This window comes from Conger conger, chromosome 1 (genome assembly GCF_963514075.1).
Source record: "Conger conger chromosome 1, fConCon1.1, whole genome shotgun sequence".
In the NCBI taxonomy this organism is placed as follows: domain Eukaryota; kingdom Metazoa; phylum Chordata; class Actinopteri; order Anguilliformes; family Congridae; genus Conger; species Conger conger.
The window spans coordinates 92825716-92847175 of record NC_083760.1 but is presented as its reverse complement, the minus strand read 5'-3'; the positions used below and the strand labels follow the sequence as shown (position 1 = coordinate 92847175).

General features: G+C 40.0%; 1 protein-coding gene across 1 annotated transcript in view; it reads right to left on the bottom strand.

Moving 5' to 3' along the window:
- LOC133106211 (nuclear GTPase SLIP-GC-like) overlaps positions 1 to 19271 on the bottom strand; it is a 36367-nt gene extending 17096 nt beyond the window's left edge. Inside the window, exons 1-14 of the mRNA XM_061216018.1 lie at positions 19224 to 19271; positions 18494 to 18593; positions 17587 to 17686; positions 14347 to 14569; positions 11254 to 11499; positions 10959 to 11137; positions 10817 to 10862; positions 10070 to 10190; positions 8577 to 8710; positions 7265 to 7444; positions 1744 to 1907; positions 911 to 1067; positions 630 to 738; positions 405 to 541 (exon numbers count right to left, since the gene is read on the bottom strand). Coding sequence (XP_061072002.1) covers positions 405 to 541; positions 630 to 738; positions 911 to 1067; positions 1744 to 1907; positions 7265 to 7444; positions 8577 to 8710; positions 10070 to 10190; positions 10817 to 10862; positions 10959 to 11137; positions 11254 to 11499; positions 14347 to 14569; positions 17587 to 17686; positions 18494 to 18593; positions 19224 to 19271 — 1944 coding nt within the window. The remainder of the gene's footprint in view (positions 1 to 404; positions 542 to 629; positions 739 to 910; positions 1068 to 1743; positions 1908 to 7264; positions 7445 to 8576; positions 8711 to 10069; positions 10191 to 10816; positions 10863 to 10958; positions 11138 to 11253; positions 11500 to 14346; positions 14570 to 17586; positions 17687 to 18493; positions 18594 to 19223) is intronic.
- Between the last annotated feature and the right edge of the window lie 2189 nt (positions 19272 to 21460).

Here is a 21460-nt window from a genome sequence, read left to right as displayed (position 1 = left end):
CCCAGCGTCAAGGCGGTTGTCATCTGTGTCTTAATTTGATCCACAAGGTATTTCTGTGAGAGGTTTGAAGAACAAAAATGTGATTGTTTTCTGTAAAGTGATCTTTATTGAGGTGGTATATCTGAGCTGATGTATTTTTATTTTTTTCTGTTGTGTGTAACAACAATCTACATTTACATGCAAACTGCGGCACATTTGAAACTGAAGAGCATGCAACCTTTACTATATTACTGGGTGATTTCATCAAAGTAATAAAATGTGTATGTAGAAATATGGGGCACGTAGCTTATACAAACTAACTAATGAAAAGTGGTACTGCCTTGCATGCATTATTATACCATGAACATTGCATAAACCACCCCCTGGATAATTAGGTGTTCCATGAAAGCAAGCTGAAAACGAACCTGCAGATCACTGAACTCTTCCAGCATCTTCGTCATGGCATCTTGGAACATTTTGGATTTTTTTAAATCCTCAATTGCACTTTTAAGTTTCCCTTGAATCTTTCTGAAAGAGTCTTTTCCTGTGATGCCAGAGCATTCTGAAAATACATTTCACACATTTCTATTGACAATAGAATTTAACATGTTAATATCGACACAATTGACATGACTTGCCCAAGTGCCGACCTTGATATGTTTGCTTCATGGTGTCACGGATTGAATCACTGAGGGAATTGTAGATCAGCTTCTTTCTCTGTAGGATTTCCTTCTCCAGTTTCTTGAGCACTTTTCTTTGCTTGATGATATGAAAGGGAAGATGTTTCAGTTGAGTAAACTGTGTTGAAAAACTATTGAGGTCATTGTTGTACTGGAGCAATCAGTTTCTAATATTTGCATCAGTATGACATGTGTAAGACTGCAAGAAAGGAGATATCGACTGTAGAAGAGGCATTGAAATGGGTTCTTACCTCTGTTCTAATGTACACCAGACGCAGGTATTTCTCTTTATTGTTCATCCTGACTTTCAGATAGTCATTTGTGATGAAGTTCTCTTGGAAACTTTCAAATTGCGCTTGGATTGAGGTCATTCTGGTCTTTCTGAAAGAGGTTCCTGAAGATCCAGTGCTTGAAAGACAGTTTAGAATGATTTGTTGTTGTTAATCTGAGTCTCTTGTTATCTTAGACAGCAAAACGCAGAAATATGGGGCTGTTGTGTAATTTTCCAGGCAAAATTCTAATGAAAATATATCTTCATTTTCATTGGTCATACAACTGCGATGGAAAGATAGTATCGAAATATGTATTTTTTGAGTTGTATTCTGACGTGTAAAACAGGATTGGCAGTTTAGTGATGCATAAAACACGTGCAAATTGTGTTCTGCGGATCACAAAACAAATGTGAATTGTGTTTTGAAGTTCACAAAACACACAAATAATATTGGCCCTGAATTTGGCCATAATACATGTAAATCCCATGATTTGTAGCTTTGCAGTTACAGTGACAAATCTTTGTAAAATTGGTATTGTAGTCCTATAAAAAATAACAAAACTCTTGCAAAAGGGAGACAAGACCTGTTTTAAAACATTCAAGAAAACATTGTTCTGAGTTTCAACCTCGTGAATATGATGTTGATTTAACATCCTAACAGCTTATACTTCAGAGTGCATCATTGTCTGTGCCCAATTTTTAGAAGATTAAATATTACTGAAATATAATTGGTCACTCTGAATCATTAGATATTGGTGTGATATTGGTTGCACAAAGGAAAATACATTATTCATGAAGGCAAAAGTCACTCACCCAAATATTTTCTGGAAGTGGTTGCCTTCATTCAGCGTTTTGTACATGGGTTCTGACAGAGCGTAGTTCAGATCAACTAACACTCCTTTGCGAGATCGGTAATATCCATCATTTTTACACAAGGCTTTGAGTGTCTTGTGGTGGCCTCTGTTATCAGACCCTCTCTGTACAAAAACAGAAATACAAGTGAAATATCACAATGTAGCCTATGGAGAGCAAAATGTGCACCAGGCATCCCCTTTTAACTGTACAAGCTGCTCTGAAGTGACATGAGGTTTACATGAGACTTTATTTGAGTAAAAGAGTAGGCCTACTCGCCAGCACATTCATGAAGGAAAACTGACATTGTCAGTGAACATGTACCAGCAATGTGAAATTCATTCCCAGGTTATTATCTGATATTTGTAATATAATATAAATATAAATTGTGTCTTGGATGACAAAAACATCTTGCAATGAAATTCTATATATTATAAAATATATTTTTTATTTCATTTTAATGAATGAATGTCCCTTTTGTGAAGAGAGATATTGTATGGAGCTCAGGGAAGCCAAAATTTAATGTCCTCGTTTGAGGACACAGGGTCTCAGGAGGTTAAATTACTAATATGCAAATTCTGAAAATGTCAAAATGATTTACACTGAATCAGCTAAAGATGAAGATGAATAAAAAAGTTTGGGAAAAGGTAAAAGCAATTTCCACTATTCACCTCAGCAAATAGGCCTATTTGAGTAATAGAGAGTGCAGTAATAGCTTTAGCCTGCAGGTCAGAATGCATTTGACAAAATACAATACAATGATCGTATCAAGCTCATCATTACGCTTATTAAAGTTAATTCAGTGAAAATCTGTTTATAACAAGGCAACATGCGGCAATATTCAAACCTGTTTACAACAAGGCAACAAGCAGCAATATTTAAACCTGTTTATAACAATATTTAAACCTGTTTATAACAAGGCAACATACTGCATTATTTTGTCATGGAAATAGGCAGCTGCTGAGCTGAAATTCAAAATTCAGTTGATTATTGCATCTTGAGATGCCAGTATTTCTTGACTGATTGATTGATTGTTCGGAAAGGCATTCAAATTTTTCCAGCCAAAAACTGGCAGTTGCCAGCTAAATACTTTACTGTTATTAAATACTTTTCTACTACCTTTTATTTGTAATATAACACGCATGTATCCTTTTTCTTTGTATCATTGTGATATGTGTGTTTGAATTTTAGGGTTGCAACTAACAACTATTTTGATTGTTGAATAATCAATAGTCGATTAATTGATTAATCGAGCAATCGGATTACAAACCAGACAATTACTCAATGGCGCTTACATTTAGCTTGAGTTTTTGCATGTTAGCATGTTTTAGGCATGTGCTAACTAACAATAAAGACAATAAAGATGAATACTTTCTTCAGAAATACTTCTTTTAATGAACTTTCCTGCTGATACAAAAGATTCCCATGTATTCCAATATCCATTTTTCAAAATTTTAAACCAAAGATAAGCAAAGTGGCAGCAATAAAATATAACAAATAAAATAATAAAAAATAAACAAAAAAAGAAAAGTGCATTCTGTGCTTTGTGCATTCCGTGGTCTTCACTCTTGCAACTATCACAGTATTGAAATGGAGGAAAGTCAGCTTCTCTATATGGTCTTGTGAGAGGCTGGCTCTCTTCTGAGAGCAGATATTCCCTCCTGCAGAGAAGATGTGCACTGACGGGGTGGATGTTGCAGGAATGCACAGAAAAGATCTTGCCAGATTTGATAATGTGGGAAAATGCCTCTTATTTTCCCTCCTCCATCCGAGAGGGTCTTCCTTTTTGGGTATTGCTGGCTCTGCAAAGTACATCTGAACTTCATTTCTCACCATTTGGTCCTCCTGGGATTCCTCTTTCGCACTGAGACTGTCTGTGTCAGACTGAAGGAGGTTATCCAGTGCTGATTGTCTCCCTCTGCTGTTTTTGACCCTCTGCTGTTGCTCACACCCATGTATCCCAGTCTCCTTTGCTTCTTTGATAGCAAGGACTTCACCTGTCCCTTGCACCCTTGTGCCTTCTTCAGCCGCAATAAACTTCAGCTTTCTGAATCTTGGGTCAAGGGCAGCTGAAAGAACAATTGGGTTGTGCCTCTCTGCTGAGATGGTGTTCAGACTCCCCCATCTCTCGGTTATTCCTTTTTCTGCACTGGCCAGAAATGCTTTTCCTGCGCTCGTCTCCAAACTAAGGGTTTGCTGTATGGACCGATGCAGCCCTTTGACCAGCTGTGGAAGACATAAAACGGTTGCATATTCCGCTAAGGTAAAGGGTAGCATATTCAAAAGGCTTGCAACCCTTGTGTTAGCTGTTCAAGCAGCATCCATTTTTCTGGCTGCAAGTTAAAGCACTGTTTGCCCCTTTGAGTTGCCTCAGGATCGGACAGAGTGGCAGTAACTGGCCAGCGCTGTTCCAGCAGTCTCTCTGTCATATTCTATGTACCGTTCCATCTTGTACTGACATCCTGGATCAGCTTATGTTGTGGTGTACTCATTTGCTGCTGTTTCACCTTCAATTTTGTATTGGCCAGCTCGCTTCTCCTGACGTTTCTTGCAGCCCCTACTGCTCTGTTGATGCTGGGCTCTTTGAGGGCATTGTTAACTATGAGCTGGATTGTGTGCCCAGTGCAGCAGACATGTTTTTCTTCCAGCATTCGCCTTGCTGCCACTATATTGGACCCATTATCATGAACTACTGCTTTTATTTTAGGTAGGCAAGATGTCAAATTTTGCTACCACCTCCTCCAGCCACATCATTATGTTTGTACCAGAAAGCCTCTCCTCAGGAGACATGGTGGCAAGACTAAAAGTCTTCATTTGCATCATCTTCACTGATGAAATGGCAGGACACACCACGGTATGCCTCTGTTGCACGACTAGTCCAGACATCAGCTGTCAGTGTGAGGGAGCTTTTAACTTCTTTAATGGTCTCCTGTACCTTTAAATACAGCACAGGTGATTTTAGATAACAATTTGAAGCGCAAGACCCATACAGTGTATACAGTAAAGCGTAAACATTTACATTATGGCGGCCGTTTTATGCTTTAATCAAGATTTAAAATATTGATCAGCGATCTTAATATTATTTCGTCATGAATTCTGTCATTATATCAAACACAAATTTCTATTTTGTGTGTATGTGCGTGCGTGCACGTGCACGTGTGAGTGTGTGAATGTGTGTGAGAGAATATAACACTTGTACCTTCAGAAAGGTTCTTTCATATTTCTTTACCATCAAGTGCATGAAATGCGCTCTGGATGGAAGGGTGTATTCAGTGTTGAAATGCCTAATCATTTCTTGAAACCCATCGCCATCAACCCTGGACAGTGGTAGTCGCTTGCTGAGGAGTACAAGTCTGCTTCCTTTGAAGAAAGCCATCCATGGTAGCATTATTGGCACAGCTCCTCTTCGGACTGCATTTGATATAGAAATATATACTCCAGTATTTCCAAAAAGTACATTCAAGCCATATTCATTCTTGATTCTAGAATCGTGTGTAGATATTAAAATGCATTGTAAATAAATGTTTGCCATCTATATGTCCAGTTTCATGATAAATGGAGATGCAAATTATTAGGGCTGTCACATTTTTCCAAAAGTTCAGTTCAAACGAGATCAAAGAAACGCGTAAATTCAAATTAATTTGAATGGAACTCACATTGGGCATGCACGTATGGACAGGAGTTGAAGATCTTTTTGCGATTTAGAAAGGATGAAATACTCAGGTGTTCTCTAAATGTGTGCACTTGGCAGCAACATATTCTCCAGCTACGACTGTATAGCCTAATGTTTTCCCTTAAAGAAATTCTCCCCCACCACAACGAGAACAAAAATTTAAATGGGCGGTCTCCTGTATCCCTTGTTTAACATGCCTTTTCCAATCAGTTTTTTTTCCATATAGCTATAGAAACTGTGCATTTTCAACAAATGAAAACGATGTGGTCAAGTCATAGTTTCCACATATGTAGGCTTCATTAAAGACGATGGACAGTGTTGCTAACATTGACATTAACATGAAGTGAATTAACATTAACTAAGATGGACACTGCTTGTTTAACATCAGCTAAACTCTGGTTCATAATAGGGGGCTTAGTTGTGGCAGTGTTGTGGCAGCGTAAGTGGATGTGTATAGTTAACGTTACACCGCTACGTTTCTTTCAAACTAATGGGCAACATTTTAATGATTTATCGAGACTGTGCAGATCATGATTGCTAAACACATTGCTAATTGCTATTAGCTAAATTCCATTTAGTTGGCAAAGGTCTAGCTAGGATGTGCACATATATTCTGCGGATATGCACATATATAACTAATACTCTTTTCTAAAAAATAATAAAATAGGAATTTAAAATAAGTGCAGAATTATTTATTTGGTGAGTAGCTGTGATATAAGCACAAAATATTTCTATATTTCTATTTAGAAAACGTTACAGCTCATAACGTGAAGTAACATGGCTTTTAACATTAATATTAGCTAGCTAGCTAACTAGAAAACCAAAACAAATCTTCATCATCCAGAGAGCCAACGTGCCTCCTCTTCAGACGCTCCAGCATCATCGATGTGCTCCCATGCCAGGCAAGTTCGGCTCTCCAAATGTTGCACTTCACAACATTTTCCGCCGATTTGAGTGTGAAATGCTCCCACACTTTGGCGGTATTTGGTCGTGTTGCCATCGCACTATTCCTCACTTCACTCAAGTAAGCGGTAATACCTACTTGTTAGAGCATTAAAACACTTGTGCGAAAAACACTAACTAATTTGGTCATCGATTTTAGTCGAATATGTTGGATTAATCGTTGCACCCCTAATGTATTCAGCATCTATTAAATGTTTGTATTTTAAGTGTGTATATTTTTAACATCATAAATGGTTGGTAAATGGTTGGCATTTATATAGCGCCTTTATCCAAAGCGCTGTACAATTGATGCTTCTCATTCACCCATTCATACACACACTCACACACCGACGGCGATTGGCTGCCATGCAAGGCGCCGACCAGCTCGTCAGGAGCATTTAGGGGTTAGGTGTCTTGCTCAGGGACACTTCGACACAGCCCGGGCGGGGGATCGAACCGGCAACCCTCCGACTGCCAGACGACTGCTCTTACTGCCTGAGCCATGTCGCCCCATCATCCATTTAACACTTAGTCTTATTTTTAATCTTTTTCTGTTCATAAAAAAGCCTAACTAGAGACGGGAGTTGAAAACTAGCAATTGCTATAATCTCTGTATGCAGAACATCATTAACCTGCTGTAACAGGGACGGACTGTAGCGTAGGGGTTAAGGTAAATGACTGGGACACGCAAGGTCGGTGGTTCTAATCCTGTGTGGCCACAATAAGATCTGCACAGGCCTTGGGCCCTTGAGTAAGGCCCTTAACCCTGCATTGCTCCCGGGGGGAATTGTCTCCTGCTTAGTCTAATCAACTGTACTCTGGATAAGGGCATCTGCCAAATGCCAATAATGTAAAACACAAACTCACTGATTCCAGCACTCTGTCTGTGGCATTTTTCAGGCATGTTGTCTCTGCTGTCTTTGCTCCCATCTCCAGTTCTTTCTTGAGTTTTTGGTGAACTTGGCTCAGATTTTCATTCAATGTTTCGCATATTTTACCCAGAACCTTTTCAAGTCGGTCAAACTCCTTGTCATTTGAAGACTGTTTCTGAAAAAAAGACAATGTTTACTTGCATTTCTGTCGATAGCTAGATTAAACATTTGCTGTTGACATCAGTTCCATTTCAAATTTTGTGAGACAATGAAACAAGTCAGTAAATAACAAACTAATGTTTCTTACATGCTACCTAGTTATCTGGAAGCTAGGTTGCTGAACACCAGAATTCCGGCAGATTGTTTTGAAAGTGTAATTGCCTACTGCACTCACTAATTCAGCCTGGCTCCACCTACTGCACTCACTAATTCAGCCTGGCTCCACCTACTGCACTCACTAATTCAGCCTGGCTCCACCTACTGCACTCACTAATTCAGCCTGGCTCCACCTCCTGCACTCACTAATTCAGCCTGGCTCCACCTACTGCACTCACTAATTCAGCCTGGCTCCACCTACTGCACTCACTAATTCAGCCTGGCTCCACCTACTGCTCTCACTAATTCAGCCTGGCTCCACCTACTGCACTCACTAATTCAGCCTGGCTCCACCTACTGCTCTCACTAATTCAGCCTGGCTCCACCTACTGCACTCACTAATTCAGCCTGGCTCCACCTACTGCTCTCACTAATTCAGCCTGGCTCCACCTACTGCACTCACTAATTCAGCCTGGCTCCACCTACTACACTCACTACAAGTTTTTCTCTTTGGGAAATCACTTCCTAGGTCCAGTACATTTTTTTGTGGTTGGCGGGACTTTAACACTCTATACGACTTATAAGAATATGTGGTTAAAAATGTTAAAATCAACAATTTTCCAACTATATGTCTTGATTGACATCTTGAGGTGCCTGCAAAGAGGTACTTTGATATCACGATTGGGGCGTGGCCAGAATAAAATGCAGAAATAATTTTTCTGCATCAGTTTTCTTTCGAAATTATATTTCGGAAATGTCAGAAAAAAATGTTTCATTATAAAGTAGGCGTACAAGCACATTTACAGTTCACAAAAACATGGACAAAAATGGACAATATCTCCTGGAGAGCGCAATTACCCTTTAATATTACATTTCAGACAGAGCACCTGAAGTTTGCAATAAGTCAGCAATAAAATTGTGTGTTCTTTGTCATAGGATTATACTTTTTAAAAACACATTAACATTTACATATTGATGGAGTCAAAACATACCTTTGAACTGAGAGCATCCTTTGAAAAGTGAAGATATGAAATGATTCCAGAAACCTCAGATACATAATCTTTCACTTCCTTCTTGAAATGGGAGACGTACAGTTTCTTAATGTGCTCCATCAGCGCTGGCAATTCTTTGTAAATAGTGGAAAAAACAGCTAGTTCACACTTAAACCATGCGCCTAGCCTTCACCTGGTGCTTATGTACTGTATATACACTCAGTGAGCACTTTATTAGGTATTTATTAGACTTCTACTGCTGTAGGCTATCCACTTCACAGTTATGATGCATTGTGTGTTCAGAGATGCTCTTCTGCATACCACTGTTGTAATGTGTGGTTATTTGCGTGACTGTCACCTTCCTGTCAGCTTTGACCAGTTTGGCCATTTTCCTCTGACTTCTCTCATTAACACGGCATTTCTGTCTGCAGAACTGCTGCTCACTGCATTTCCTTTTTGTTTTTTGCACCATTCTTTGCAAACTAGAGACTAATATGCGTTAAAATCCCAAGAGATCAGCAGTTTCTGAGATACTCAAACCACCCTGCCACGAACAATTATTCCATGGTCAAAGTCACTTTGATCAAATTTTTCCCCCATTCTGATGGTTGATGTGAACATTAACTGAAGCTCCTGACCCGTATCTACATGATTGTATGCATTGCACTGCTGCCACACAATTGGCTGATTAGATAATTGAATGAATAAGTTGGTGTAAGCAAGCAAAAATGTTCTGAATAAAGTACTCGGTAAGTCTATATAGTCAGTGAGCATTTTATTAGACAGACCTGTACACCAGCTTGTTAATGGAAATATTTAATCAGCCAATTATGTGGCAGCAACTAAATGCGTAAAAGCATGTAGACATGGTCAAAAGGTTCAGCTGTTTTTCAGACCCAATGTCAGAATGGGGAAGAAATGCGATCTTAGTGACTTTGACCTTGGATTGATTGTTGGTGCCAGACAGGTTGGTTTGAGTATCTCAGAAACTGCTGATCTACTGGGATTTTCATGTCGAGAGTGTGCAGAGGATGGTGCAAAAAACCAAAAACATCCAGTGAGCAGCAGTTCTGCAGGTAGAAATGCCTTGTTAATGACAGAGGTCAAAGGAGAATTGCCAGACTGGTCAAACCTCTAAGTGGATAGGCTACAGCAGCAGAAGAGCCAATAAGTAAAGAAAAGCCTAATACATACCTAATAAAGTGCTCAGTGAGTATATAGTGCTGCAAAGGTATTTGCCCCATTGCTGATTCTCTATATTTGTATTATTCACACAGAATGGTTTCATATCTTTAGATAAAATGTAATATTAGAAAAAGGGAACCTGAGTAAACACAAAACACATTTGTTTTCAAATCATTGTTTCATTGTATAATTTAATAACTGGTTTCACAACCATTAGGAGCAATAATTGTGACCAAACACTTTCATTTGATATCAGTCTTTCACATCACTGTGGAGGACTTTTAACTGTATACATATAAACTTTTTACCAGTTTCATTGCGATCCAGAACAGTTGACTTCTCTTGTGCAATTTTCTTGAATTCTTCAGAACTCACAGTGTACACATCAAAGAACTCATTTGAATAGTCTTCATCACCAAGCAGAAATTTCTGAAATCAAATATCGAAAACATGATTGTTAAAGAAGGTTTTGGTCTGTAATAGTGGGGAAGTTACTGTGCAAATGTTATAGGAAGTATTTCAGCTACAGCACAGCCACCAATAAGATAAAATTAGTTGATTAAACTAAAGATACTTTGAAAAAAGTTTACTTGAAGTTGCTTAATGAAAAACATGAATTAGGTCACCTATGGGTCGGCTAATGCTCCTTTCAAATAACATAAATATTCCTTCAGTTCCCAGTTAATTTAGCGACATGCTTTTTCAAGTGAATTTCATCAAGTCGATGGAGAAAGTAAGCTGGTATATAGAGAATTAACTTTTTTTAATGCATTTATCCTATTATTTTATATTTATTCCTGTATTTGTCTGTGTGTAAGAGCAAGTTTCAGGTAATGCTACTACGCTACAACTCACCTTTGTTTTAGCTTTGAAGAGTTTATTGATTTCTTCTTTAAATGTGTCATTACGGTACAGTATACACGCCTGTTTTTCTTTCTTTTCATATTCCGGGGTACCCTGAAAATATATGTATTAATAATAAATGTGAAATATGTCCTATTAAATATTTCATATTTATTTAACCTGTCCTTACTTTGTCCTTACTTTGTCCTTACCTTGTAACTTTCTATTTCAAGGTCCTTATCTGTGATATCATAATTTCTGGTAAAATCAGAAAAGTCATTCAGAATTAAAAACATGAAAGGTCCGTACACAATATTCAATATTTCTGAAGATATTAATAATGTAACAGCTAACTCTTTGATCTCCTCTGGGTTGATGACATCTGTTTTGGTGGTGATGAAGGTGACATTGTGACACTCTCCTCCTCCAGCAATGGTTCTCAATGATGTATCAAAGATCTCATCGGCTACTTTCTCAGACAGGGCACGGTTCATCTCATTGACAATCCAGACAGAGGAGCACTGGCTGAGACACTGTGGGAGTTTAATGAAAATCTTTCAGCATTGTCAGTTTCAAAATTGTCCATGGAACCCACCATCGTAATAAACAGAATTCAGTAAACGATTACAGCTTAAAGCACTGACATCACCTCTTTCCACATGTCGCTTCTGTATTTACTGACGTCTCCAGCTCCAGGCAGGTCCACCAGCACAATCCCCTCCAGCAGAGCTGGAGACTTCGGCAGGGAGATGGTGACTCGCTTCACCAGAGGCCAGAACTGCTTCCCTTCATCTGATGCATTGTCTGATTTTTTGTCTGATTCTTCGACTGATTTTTTGACATGTTTTTTGTCACTCCGAATGTAGCATCCAATGCTTTTAGACAGTTTATCAGCCTGTAGATAAGTTTTAGGAGTAAATTGTTCATGTTTTAAGAGAAACCAAAATCAAACATTTATGTCAACCTGTCATAAAGATGTCCTCTTAAAAAATATTATTTTAGCACTCACAGTGTCAAAAGTCAGAGTCTTCGTGCCTGTGTCTGGAATCTCAGGAAACTCTCTGGGTCCCACCAATTGAGTGTAATCTTTCTTCAGTCCCTCTTCTCCATAAATGGCTGTAATCTTTTCTCTTGCCATTTCTGCAATTGCATCATCTTTTTCTGCCATGGTGTTTTGTTGGTCATTTTCATTTTTGAGTGAGTCTTGGTCATTTTCATTTTTGAGAGAGTCTAGCAGAAATCGTAGATCTGATTTCCAGTCCTGTAGTAGAAATTCCTTAATCATCAACATGTATTATCATTCTGTCTGCATTTAAGAGTACATGGAACATGGTGGGGTTGATTTGTTTACAGGAACCAGTCACGGTGTGTTTATATTAACTGAAAGATACACATGTACCCCCGATTGCACATTTGGATTCGCTCTATCTGACATGGATGATGTAAGGCAGCCTGAATTTATAGAACCTTAGTTACATGCACAGCTTCTGTTCTATTTCAATCTTTCTTAATGTCAGATGACGGTGCTTTAAAGCACATTTGGATGACTCATACCAACATAGTCACAAGGAAACGTATCTGTCTCATCACTGCATGGTGAGCAGCTATGTTGACCCGATAGAAACGCTCATGACTGCATGGTGAGCAGCTATGTTGACCCTATAGAAACGCTCATGACTGCATGGTGAGCAGCTATGTTGACCCTATAGAAACGCTCATGACTGCATGGTAAGCAGCTATGTTGACCCTATAGAAACGCTCATGACTGCATGTTGAGCAGCTATGTTGACCCTATAGAAACGCTCATGACTGCATGGTAAGCAGCTATGTTGACCCTATAGAAACGCTCATGACTGCATGTTGAGCAGCTATGTTGACCCGATAGAAATGCTCATGACTGCATGGTGAGCAGCTATGTTGACCCTATAGAAACGCTCATGACTGCATGGTGAGCAGCTATGTTGACCCTATAGAAACGCTCATGACTGCATGTTGAGCAGCTATGTTGACCCTATAGAAACGCTCATGACTGCATGTTGAGCAGCTATGTTGACCCTATAGAAACGCTCATGACTGCATGGTAAGCAGCTATGTTGACCCTATAGAAACGCTCATGACTGCATGTTGAGCAGCTATGTTGACCCGATAGAAATGCTCATGACTGCATGGTGAGCAGCTATGTTGACCCTATAGAAATGCTCATGACTGCATGGTGAGCAGCTATGTTGACCCTATAGAAACGCTCATGACTGCATGTTGAGCAGCTATGTTGACCCCATAGAAACGCTCATGACTGCATGGTGAGCAGCTATGTTGACCCTATAGAAATGCTCATGACTGCATGGTGAGCAGCTATGTTGACCCTATAGAAACGCTCATGACTGCATGGTGAGCAGCTATGTGGACCCTATAGAAACAGGAAAAGAACATGGTGAAGGCCAGGTAGCTGCAGTGCATTATGTCATTCAGTGGCCCGCCATTCAAGGAGGTAGATATACTCCTGATGGAATGGTGTCTAATTCCCTTAGGAACGCCTTTTGACATGTTGGCATGTGCAAGGACCTCGATAATCCTCTTGGGAAGCCTCTGCTTTGACAGGGCTCTGCTCTTGCTGTGACCATCATGGCAGACAAAAGGTATTCAGACCGAAGGCTGGCAGTTGCCCCAACATATGCCTTTGGGACTGCGGGAGCATGGCCGCGCCTCTACTCTACTCGGCTGCTTGTCGTCTCCGCTAGTTGCCATGTCTGTTTGTCCTGTCTCTTCTTGTCAATATGTTTGCAGAGCGTACAATCAATCATTACTTATGATGGCCAAACACTGCTTGAGATTGGTGCCTCGGTAGTGGATTCATGCACTTTTCACCCCAAGGAAAGGATTTCGCATTCTGATAGATAGGCTTAGTGAGTGGGTGGGTGTCTCTGGGAGCGCTCTAGATTGGTTCTCATCTTATCTCTCTCATAAGAGTTTTTCCGTGGCTATTGGCCCCTACAAATCTGAGTCTGCTGCCTTATCCTGTGGTGTCCCCCAGGGTTCTGTTCTGGTCCGATTTTGTTTGCTCTGTACATGAAAGTGCCACCAGTGAGGAAAGTTGACCTGCTTACGACTCTCTGCAATTTGTGAGAAGATGTTTTGGAACAGACAGGTGGATGATGTGAAAGATGGAGACAAAATCTTCTGGCGCGGATTAGAACCGTGGGATCCTACGCATGGAAATGCGCCTTATGAGCAATAGCCCACAGCTCCTGACATGCAGCAACATAAAACTATTTCCCCTAAGCAGGCTTAATCCAGTCTTCAACCAAACCCAATCTCTTTTGCATTTCTTCCCTCTCCCACATCAATTAGGGGGCCAACTTAAACCACCTGTGGAATGGAGGCGTGTCCCACTGCCTGACGTCACAGCAGCATATGCCAAATCAAACGAAATAAAGGGAAAAACTAAGAAAACAAGGAATGTCCGTGTGTGTGATTCCTAGTCGTAAGAACAGGTACTGATGGGGGCTGCCTTACATCATTCACGTCACAGGTGACTGTTATTGTAAGGTCTCGACCTGCGCATGCGAAAGACGGAAGATAATTTGAACGTGCTCTAAAGCACCATCGTCTGACGTGAAGAAGGAATGAAATTTAATTAACAACATTCGCATGAAATTATATTTCTGTCTGTCTTGTAACTGTCAGAACCGTATTTGGATTGCTGTGTTATAGTCAATTTTCTGTGTTGTGTTAACCGGCATACCTCTGCACTGATGAATTTAATTTCAGCTTTGTATTCGCTGGGTTCAGTATTAGCTTGTACATGCACAAAAACAGAAGTGCAGGCATGCAAGCTTCCTGATGGTAGAAGTTTTTCTTCGACAATTGCGTTGATCAATGAGCTCTTTCCTGCTCCCGTCTTCCCAAAGAATCCAATGTAAATTTTCTCTTTGTGGTTATAATGTTTTAGACTTGAGATCTTCTTTCTGCATTGGATAGAAACAATAACTATGGGCTCAATGAATGTTACTTATGTTCACTAAAAGTACTGAAGAATTGTTGAAACAATTACATCATTTTCACAACTGCATATAATCTAACTTCATCTCAAAATTCAAAAATTAATTTAATATAATTTGAGAGACAGGTTTAGAGACCTTTTGACAAAAAAGAATTACAGACAGGTTAACCCCAATATGGCTCAGGTTTTTACCCAGTGTAGCCTGGCTACTTACATTCAGTGACAACTTCATTAGGTGTTTATTAGACTTTTTTAAAATGGATCTTCGGCTGCTGTAGCCCATTCACTGTTCTACAACGGTGACAGTTGCTATACCAACGCTGCCTGCTAGCTACAATATGTAAAGATGATTGATCCTTGAAAAATTAACATTCTAAAACAGCTGATAGAGTGTCTGTTGCTAAAATCAGATCAAATTTGTGGACCGAAGTAAGGATGAGGTCTAGCAGGCAACATCGTTATAGCAACGGTCGCCGTTGTAGAACAGTAACTAGGCCAGTACAACTGTTTAGAATGTTAGACACGTCACTCGGATAATTTTTGCAGCCCGGATCAAATTGGATGTGACAGCTCCACCCAAATCCCAAGGGATTTTGGATGTGGTTGAGAAAATTGAGAAAGTTAAGAACATTTAGCATGGTTTTAATATGGGCTCAATACAATAGTATAGTACATTTTGATTGATTGAAAATGTATAAGGTTTTTTATTTTTCGCACCATTCTCTGTAAACTCTCGATCATGTCTGCATGCTTTTATGCATTGAGTTGCTGTCACATGATTGACCAATTATATATTTGCATTAATAAGCTGGTGTAGGTCTACCTTAAGTGGTCACTGAGTGTACAGTCCATCCGGAAAGTATTCATAGCGCTTCACTTTTCCCACATTTTGTTATGTTACAGCCTTATTCCAAAATGGAATACATTTTTTCCTCAAAATTCTACACACAACACCCCATAATGACAACATGAAAGAAGTTTTTTTTAGATTTTTGCAAATTTATTAAAAATAAAAAACTAAGAAATCACATGGTAAATGGCAGGCATTTATATAGCGCCTTTATCCAAAGCGCTGTACAATTGATGCTTCTCCATTCACCCATTCATACACACACTCACACACCGACCGCGATTGGCTGCCATGCAAGGCCCCGACCAGCTCGTCAGGAGCATTTGGGGGTTAGGTGTCTTGCTCAGGGACACTTCGACAGAGCCCAGCGGGGGATCGAACCGGCAACCCTCCGACTGCCAGACGACTGCTCTTACTGCCTGAGCCATGTCGACCCCACATGTACATAAGTATTCACAGCCTTTGCCATGAAGCTCAAAATTGAGCTCAGGTGCATCCTGTTTCCACTGATCAACCTTGAGATGTTTCTACAGCTTAATTGGAGTCCACCTGTGGTAAATTCAGTTGATGACATGATTGGAAAGGCACACACCTGTCTATATAAGGTCCCACAGTTGACAGTGCATGTCGGAGCACAAACCAAGCATGAAGTCAAAGGAATTGTCTGTAGACCTCCAAGACAGGATTGCCTCGAAGCACAAATCTGGGGAAGGGTACAGAAAACCTTCTGCTGCTTTGAAGGTCCCAATGAGCACAGTGGCCTCCATCATCCGTAAATGGAAGAAGTTTGGAACCACCAGGACTCTTCCTGGAGCTCTTTCTTTGCCCGTCTAAACTGAGCAATCGGGGGAGAAGGGCCCAAGTCAGGGAGGTGACCAAGAACCCGATGGTCACTCTGTCAGAGCTCCAGCGTTCCTCTGTGGAGAGAGGAGAACCTTCCAGAAGGACAACCATCTCTGCAGCAATCCACCAATCAGGCCTGTATGGTGCCAAAAGGCACCTGAAGGACTCTCAGACCATGAGAAACAAAATACTCTGGTCTGATGAGACAAAGATTGAACTCTTTGGCGTGAATGCTAGGCGTCATGTTTGGAGGAAACCAGGCACCACTCATCACCTGGCCAATACCATCCCTACAGTGAAGCATGGTGGTGACAGCATCATGCTGTGGGGATGTTTCCCAGCGGCAGGAACTGGGAGACTAGTCAGGATTGAGGGAAAGATGAATGCAGCAATGTACAGAGACATCCTGGATGAAAACCTGCTCCAGAGCGCTCTTGACCTCAGACTGGGGTGACGGTTCATCTTTCAGCAGGACAACGACCCTAAGCACACAGTCAAAATATCAAAGGAGTGGCTTCAGGACAACTCTGTGAATGTCCTTGAGTGGCCAAGCCAGAGCCCAGACTTGAATCCGATTAAACATCTCTGGAGAGATCTGAAAATGGCTGTGCACCGACGCTCCCCATCCAACCTGATGGAGCTTGAGAGGTGCTGCAAAGAGGAATGGGCGAAACTGCCCAAAGATAGGTGTGCCAAGCTTGTGGCATCATATTCAAAAAGACTTGAGGCTGTAATTGCTGCCAAAGGTGCATCAACAAAGTATTGAGCAAAGGCTGTGAATACTTATGTACATGTGATTTCTTGGGTTTTTTTTATTTATAAATTTGCAAAAACCTCAAAAAAACTTATTTCATGTGGTGTGTAGAATTTAGAGGAAAAAAATGAATTTATTCCATTTTGGAATAAGGCTGTAACATAACAAAATGTGGGAAAAATGAAGCACTGTCATTACTTTCCGGATGCACTGTACATCCTAGTCAGCTAGACAACTTGAACTTTTGAACCAAAGGCAAAGGTTTTCACCTGAAGGCCTACATGGAATTTCACCTACTTTTGACAACAAAATGTTCATTGGGAGTGATTGGCAGCTGAACAACTTTCACTTGTCACTGATTCTTTAACATTCTAATGCTAAAGGTAAATTATTATTCTTGTTTCGAAAAACATAATACTGCACAAGGAGTAATAACAACCTATCACTATTAAACAAGTGTTGTTCATTGTTCCTGGGTTTACATTGACATCACATTGAGTTCCACATTATAAATTATGAAAGAAAAACTTTGTACTTTAAGTTTTCCAGAAATGAGTTTTCTCTGCAGGAAACCCCTTTGAGTTTGTCATAAACCTCAGATATGGCATCTTTTCCATCCTGGAATGCATCTTCACCTGTTAAAAGACAGTTGTGACAAAATACATGAAACTGTTGGCTTTTACATGTAATGGGCCCTATTTTCCAGAAATCCATATCGCATGAGTTCGCAATGGGTGTGGATGCTGACTGTTGGTATTTTCCAGACAAGCGGCGAGAAGCACATAGCTCAAAATTACCGTCACAAGTGGCCAATGGGCTGGATTATGCTGAATAAAATATCAGTGTGTGTTGAAGCTGATTCCCTTCAGGAGGGCAACATTAGCTCAGGAGATAAGAGCAGTTGGAGAGTTGCCAAAACGTGTGTCGAAGTGTCCCTAAGACCTCTAATGTATGAATTTTCTTCTGTCAGAATTTAAATAAATCATTACCTAAACGTTTAGGCAAGATTTAGTTTCCCATTAAACCTGTAGCTGATCAGGTTAGAATTGCTAAGAAATCCTGACAACAGTATCGTGAAGTTAAATATAAAGGGAATATCATGGGCCAATGATGCCGTTTGCAACAGGATTTCATTACATTGTTGCACAAAAGGAAAAATATATAACGTATGATTCCGTCATTAATTTACAAGGATGACTTGGCTTTTTCTAAAATGTAGGTAAGAATCTTTGAGAAATTAGCACAAGCTAGTAAAAAAGAAATGATTGAGACATGAAAATGCTTTTTAAATCCAGTTTAAGTTCATGGTCATTTATTTTTTGAGCATTGTTCCCTTCAATCTTATAGAATTAGTACTGTACTAATATCACATGTAAAGGCTGTCAATGATTGAGTTCACTCTGAGGTACTGTAGATTATAAGGAAGAGGGTAAGACACTTACAGGTTGAGAGAAGTTCTTCTGTCTCATGTGAAAACACATTTTTCATCTTCCTCTTCTTTGATTTCACATCTTCATTCCCACGGAGCTTTCTTTTACCTTTCTGAGGACCTGGAAAAGTGTGTGTGAGACCTTGAGGTATTAAAATGACTTACATCATGTTCCAGACACCTAACTCATATATTCACATAAACTATACACTTACTGAGCACTTTATTAGGAACAATACTGGGTAGAGCCTCCCTCTGCTCTCAATACAGCCTCAATTCTTCATGGCATGGATTCCACAAGATGTTCCTTTGAGATTCTTTTCAATGTTGACATGATTGCATCACACGATTTCTGCAAATCTGTCAGCTGCACATTCCAAATGTTTTCTATTGGATTCAGATCCTGCGACTGGGAAGGCCACTGAAGAACAATGAACTCATTGTCATGTTCATGAAACCAGTTTGAGATGACTTTGTGCCATTAGAAGATGGGTACATTGTGGCCATGAAGGGCAGCACATGGTCAGCAACAATACTCAAATAGGCTGTGGCATTCAAGCGATGATTCTTGGCAGACCGAATTGGAACCCGATGGGGTCTTCTGCTGTTGTAGCCCATCCATGGCAAGGTTTTACATGTTGTGCATTCTGCGGTGCTTTTCTGCTTTTCGGCTCAGAAAGAGCCCAGTGTCTGTATGTTCACAAGCATAATATATTTGAAGGCCCCCAAACACTCACACTCACCTTCCACTTGTCCCTCAGTTGGTTCCACTGGTCTTTTGTCTCCATCATCTTGGCTCTGCGGTCTTACTTTAAGAGAACATTGACATGTTCTATATTAGGGCCTTGCATTTACATCATATCAATAGAAGTATATCAACACCACGACTGTGCTTGTTGTTTTCATGCTCATGCTGAGCTTCTAACTGGTAAAATATATTTTTTTAAACATATTTAAAATATATATTATTTATGTTACAAGAAATTAGATCAGTGTTCAGTGTACACAGTCCCCCATTTTTCTGGTGTGGTGCCTTGCTAGTTTACTCCAGTATGTCTGCATGGTGGTATTATAAACGTTTTATAATTCATCATTTGTCTTGCCCCATTTTTGTTCTTTTTTTAAATACTGCATAAATGCCAGCATTTAATTGACCAACGCATGCACTGTAATCAAATTATAAATAATAAAGGATTGGGGAACTAAATCACCGTTGATTTTGATTTCAAAGTAAATCTTACACTGGAATGGCCCTTTAACAACACATATATTTGTGAAGGTACCCCTCTTTATTGAATATACCAGTTGTTAGAATAACACCTTCATGGAATAATTATATTCTCACTGCAAATATGGTTCACACTGGAATCGCAGAATGGTCTATACATGACTATTGTCATGTTTATATATGACAAATAACTGTTGTTTGTACCTACTTCTTCAAAGTTTTACAGAGTAAAGCATAATTTTTGTAAACAATGAAATGTGTATCTACATTCAATTTGCTGGACAACCAAATAATTTTAGCCCTCCTCCACTTAAAGGAGCACTCCGTCTGTCCGTCATATCACTCAGGCTAGCCAAGGTTGGTTCCGTGATATCTGTATGCTAACGCTAGCGTATTTTTGTTGGAGTGTCATGCGATCGCCTGGATGGGTGGTCGTCCACAAAACAAGTCTCTGTGTGAGGGTGTGAGGGTGGAGTTTGAGCACCTGTTACCTTCTGGGTAACACAGGCTGGAGATTCAAGCCAAACGTGTCCAGTGACGTCACTGGACTTATCGGTTTTGAGACGTTTTGCCCCATATTTAGGAAACGGCTACACTGACGGTGATTTAAAAGATTTTGTGACAAAAAGGGTGACAGTGCTCCTTTAAGCATATGGATACAGTATATTTTCTCACATAGCAGGGCTCCAGACAACTGGTGGTGCTGGTGCCACTAACGTTCTGGTGGCACAATCAAAAACTTTAGTGGCACAACATTTTTCTGTTGCATTGCACATTAAGCTATTTTACATCAAGGCACTAGAAGCATAAATAATGTGCAACATTTTATATTCATACACTTTTGAGAATACATTAAGTGCATAACAGCAAATCAAAGTGCCTTAAAAGAAATTGCCCTGGGCACAAGGTTCCTCAGATGGCCAGCTCTGATGGATTGTCCTGGCTAAGCCAGCTTGAACACATTCCTTCACATCTTCATGTCAATTCTCAATGCTGATTCTAATATGGTTGGTACATTGAATGGCAGCCAATCGTCATTGGTGTGTGAATGTGTGTATGAATGAGTGAATGAGAAGCCCCAGCTTACATCCAAAAAATCATCAGACCCTACACCCCTGCCAGACCTCTTCGTTCGGCCTCCACAGGCCGCCTGGCGCCTCCCCCTCTCCGAACTTAGACCTCCTGCTCACGACTACTGTCTGTTCTGGCTCCACGGTGGTGGAACAAACTCCCCGTGGAGGTCAGAACAGTAGAATCTCTTTCCATCTTCAAGCGCAAACTGAAGACGCACCTCTTCAAGCAGCACCTCTCCCCATCCCTCCCTACCTCCCTGTGAACCTTAATTGTTGTCTTTCTGTGATTTACTTTTTTGTGTATCAGTATTTTTAGTTTGGCTAGGTAAGCAGTGTTTGGCTAGGTAAGCGGTTTGTTCATACATTTGCGTGTTGCGGTATTACAATTTAAAAATGAATAAATATAAAAATGTGACGATCAAATAGGCCCTGGTCCTTATCTTTGTTGTGCAGGTAGCCGTTGAAATTTCAGCGCACTTATCCCTGGTTATGGGTATGCACTTTGTTGTTTGTTGTGCTTTGAATAAGAGTGTCTGCCAAATGCCATTAATGTAATGTAATATAAAAAAATGAATAAAGTGCAATAAAGGACATTATAAAACATTAAAATTAAAGCATATTATAAAATCAAACATTAAAATACGCATTGTGAAACTTACCACATTTATATGGCCCCAGA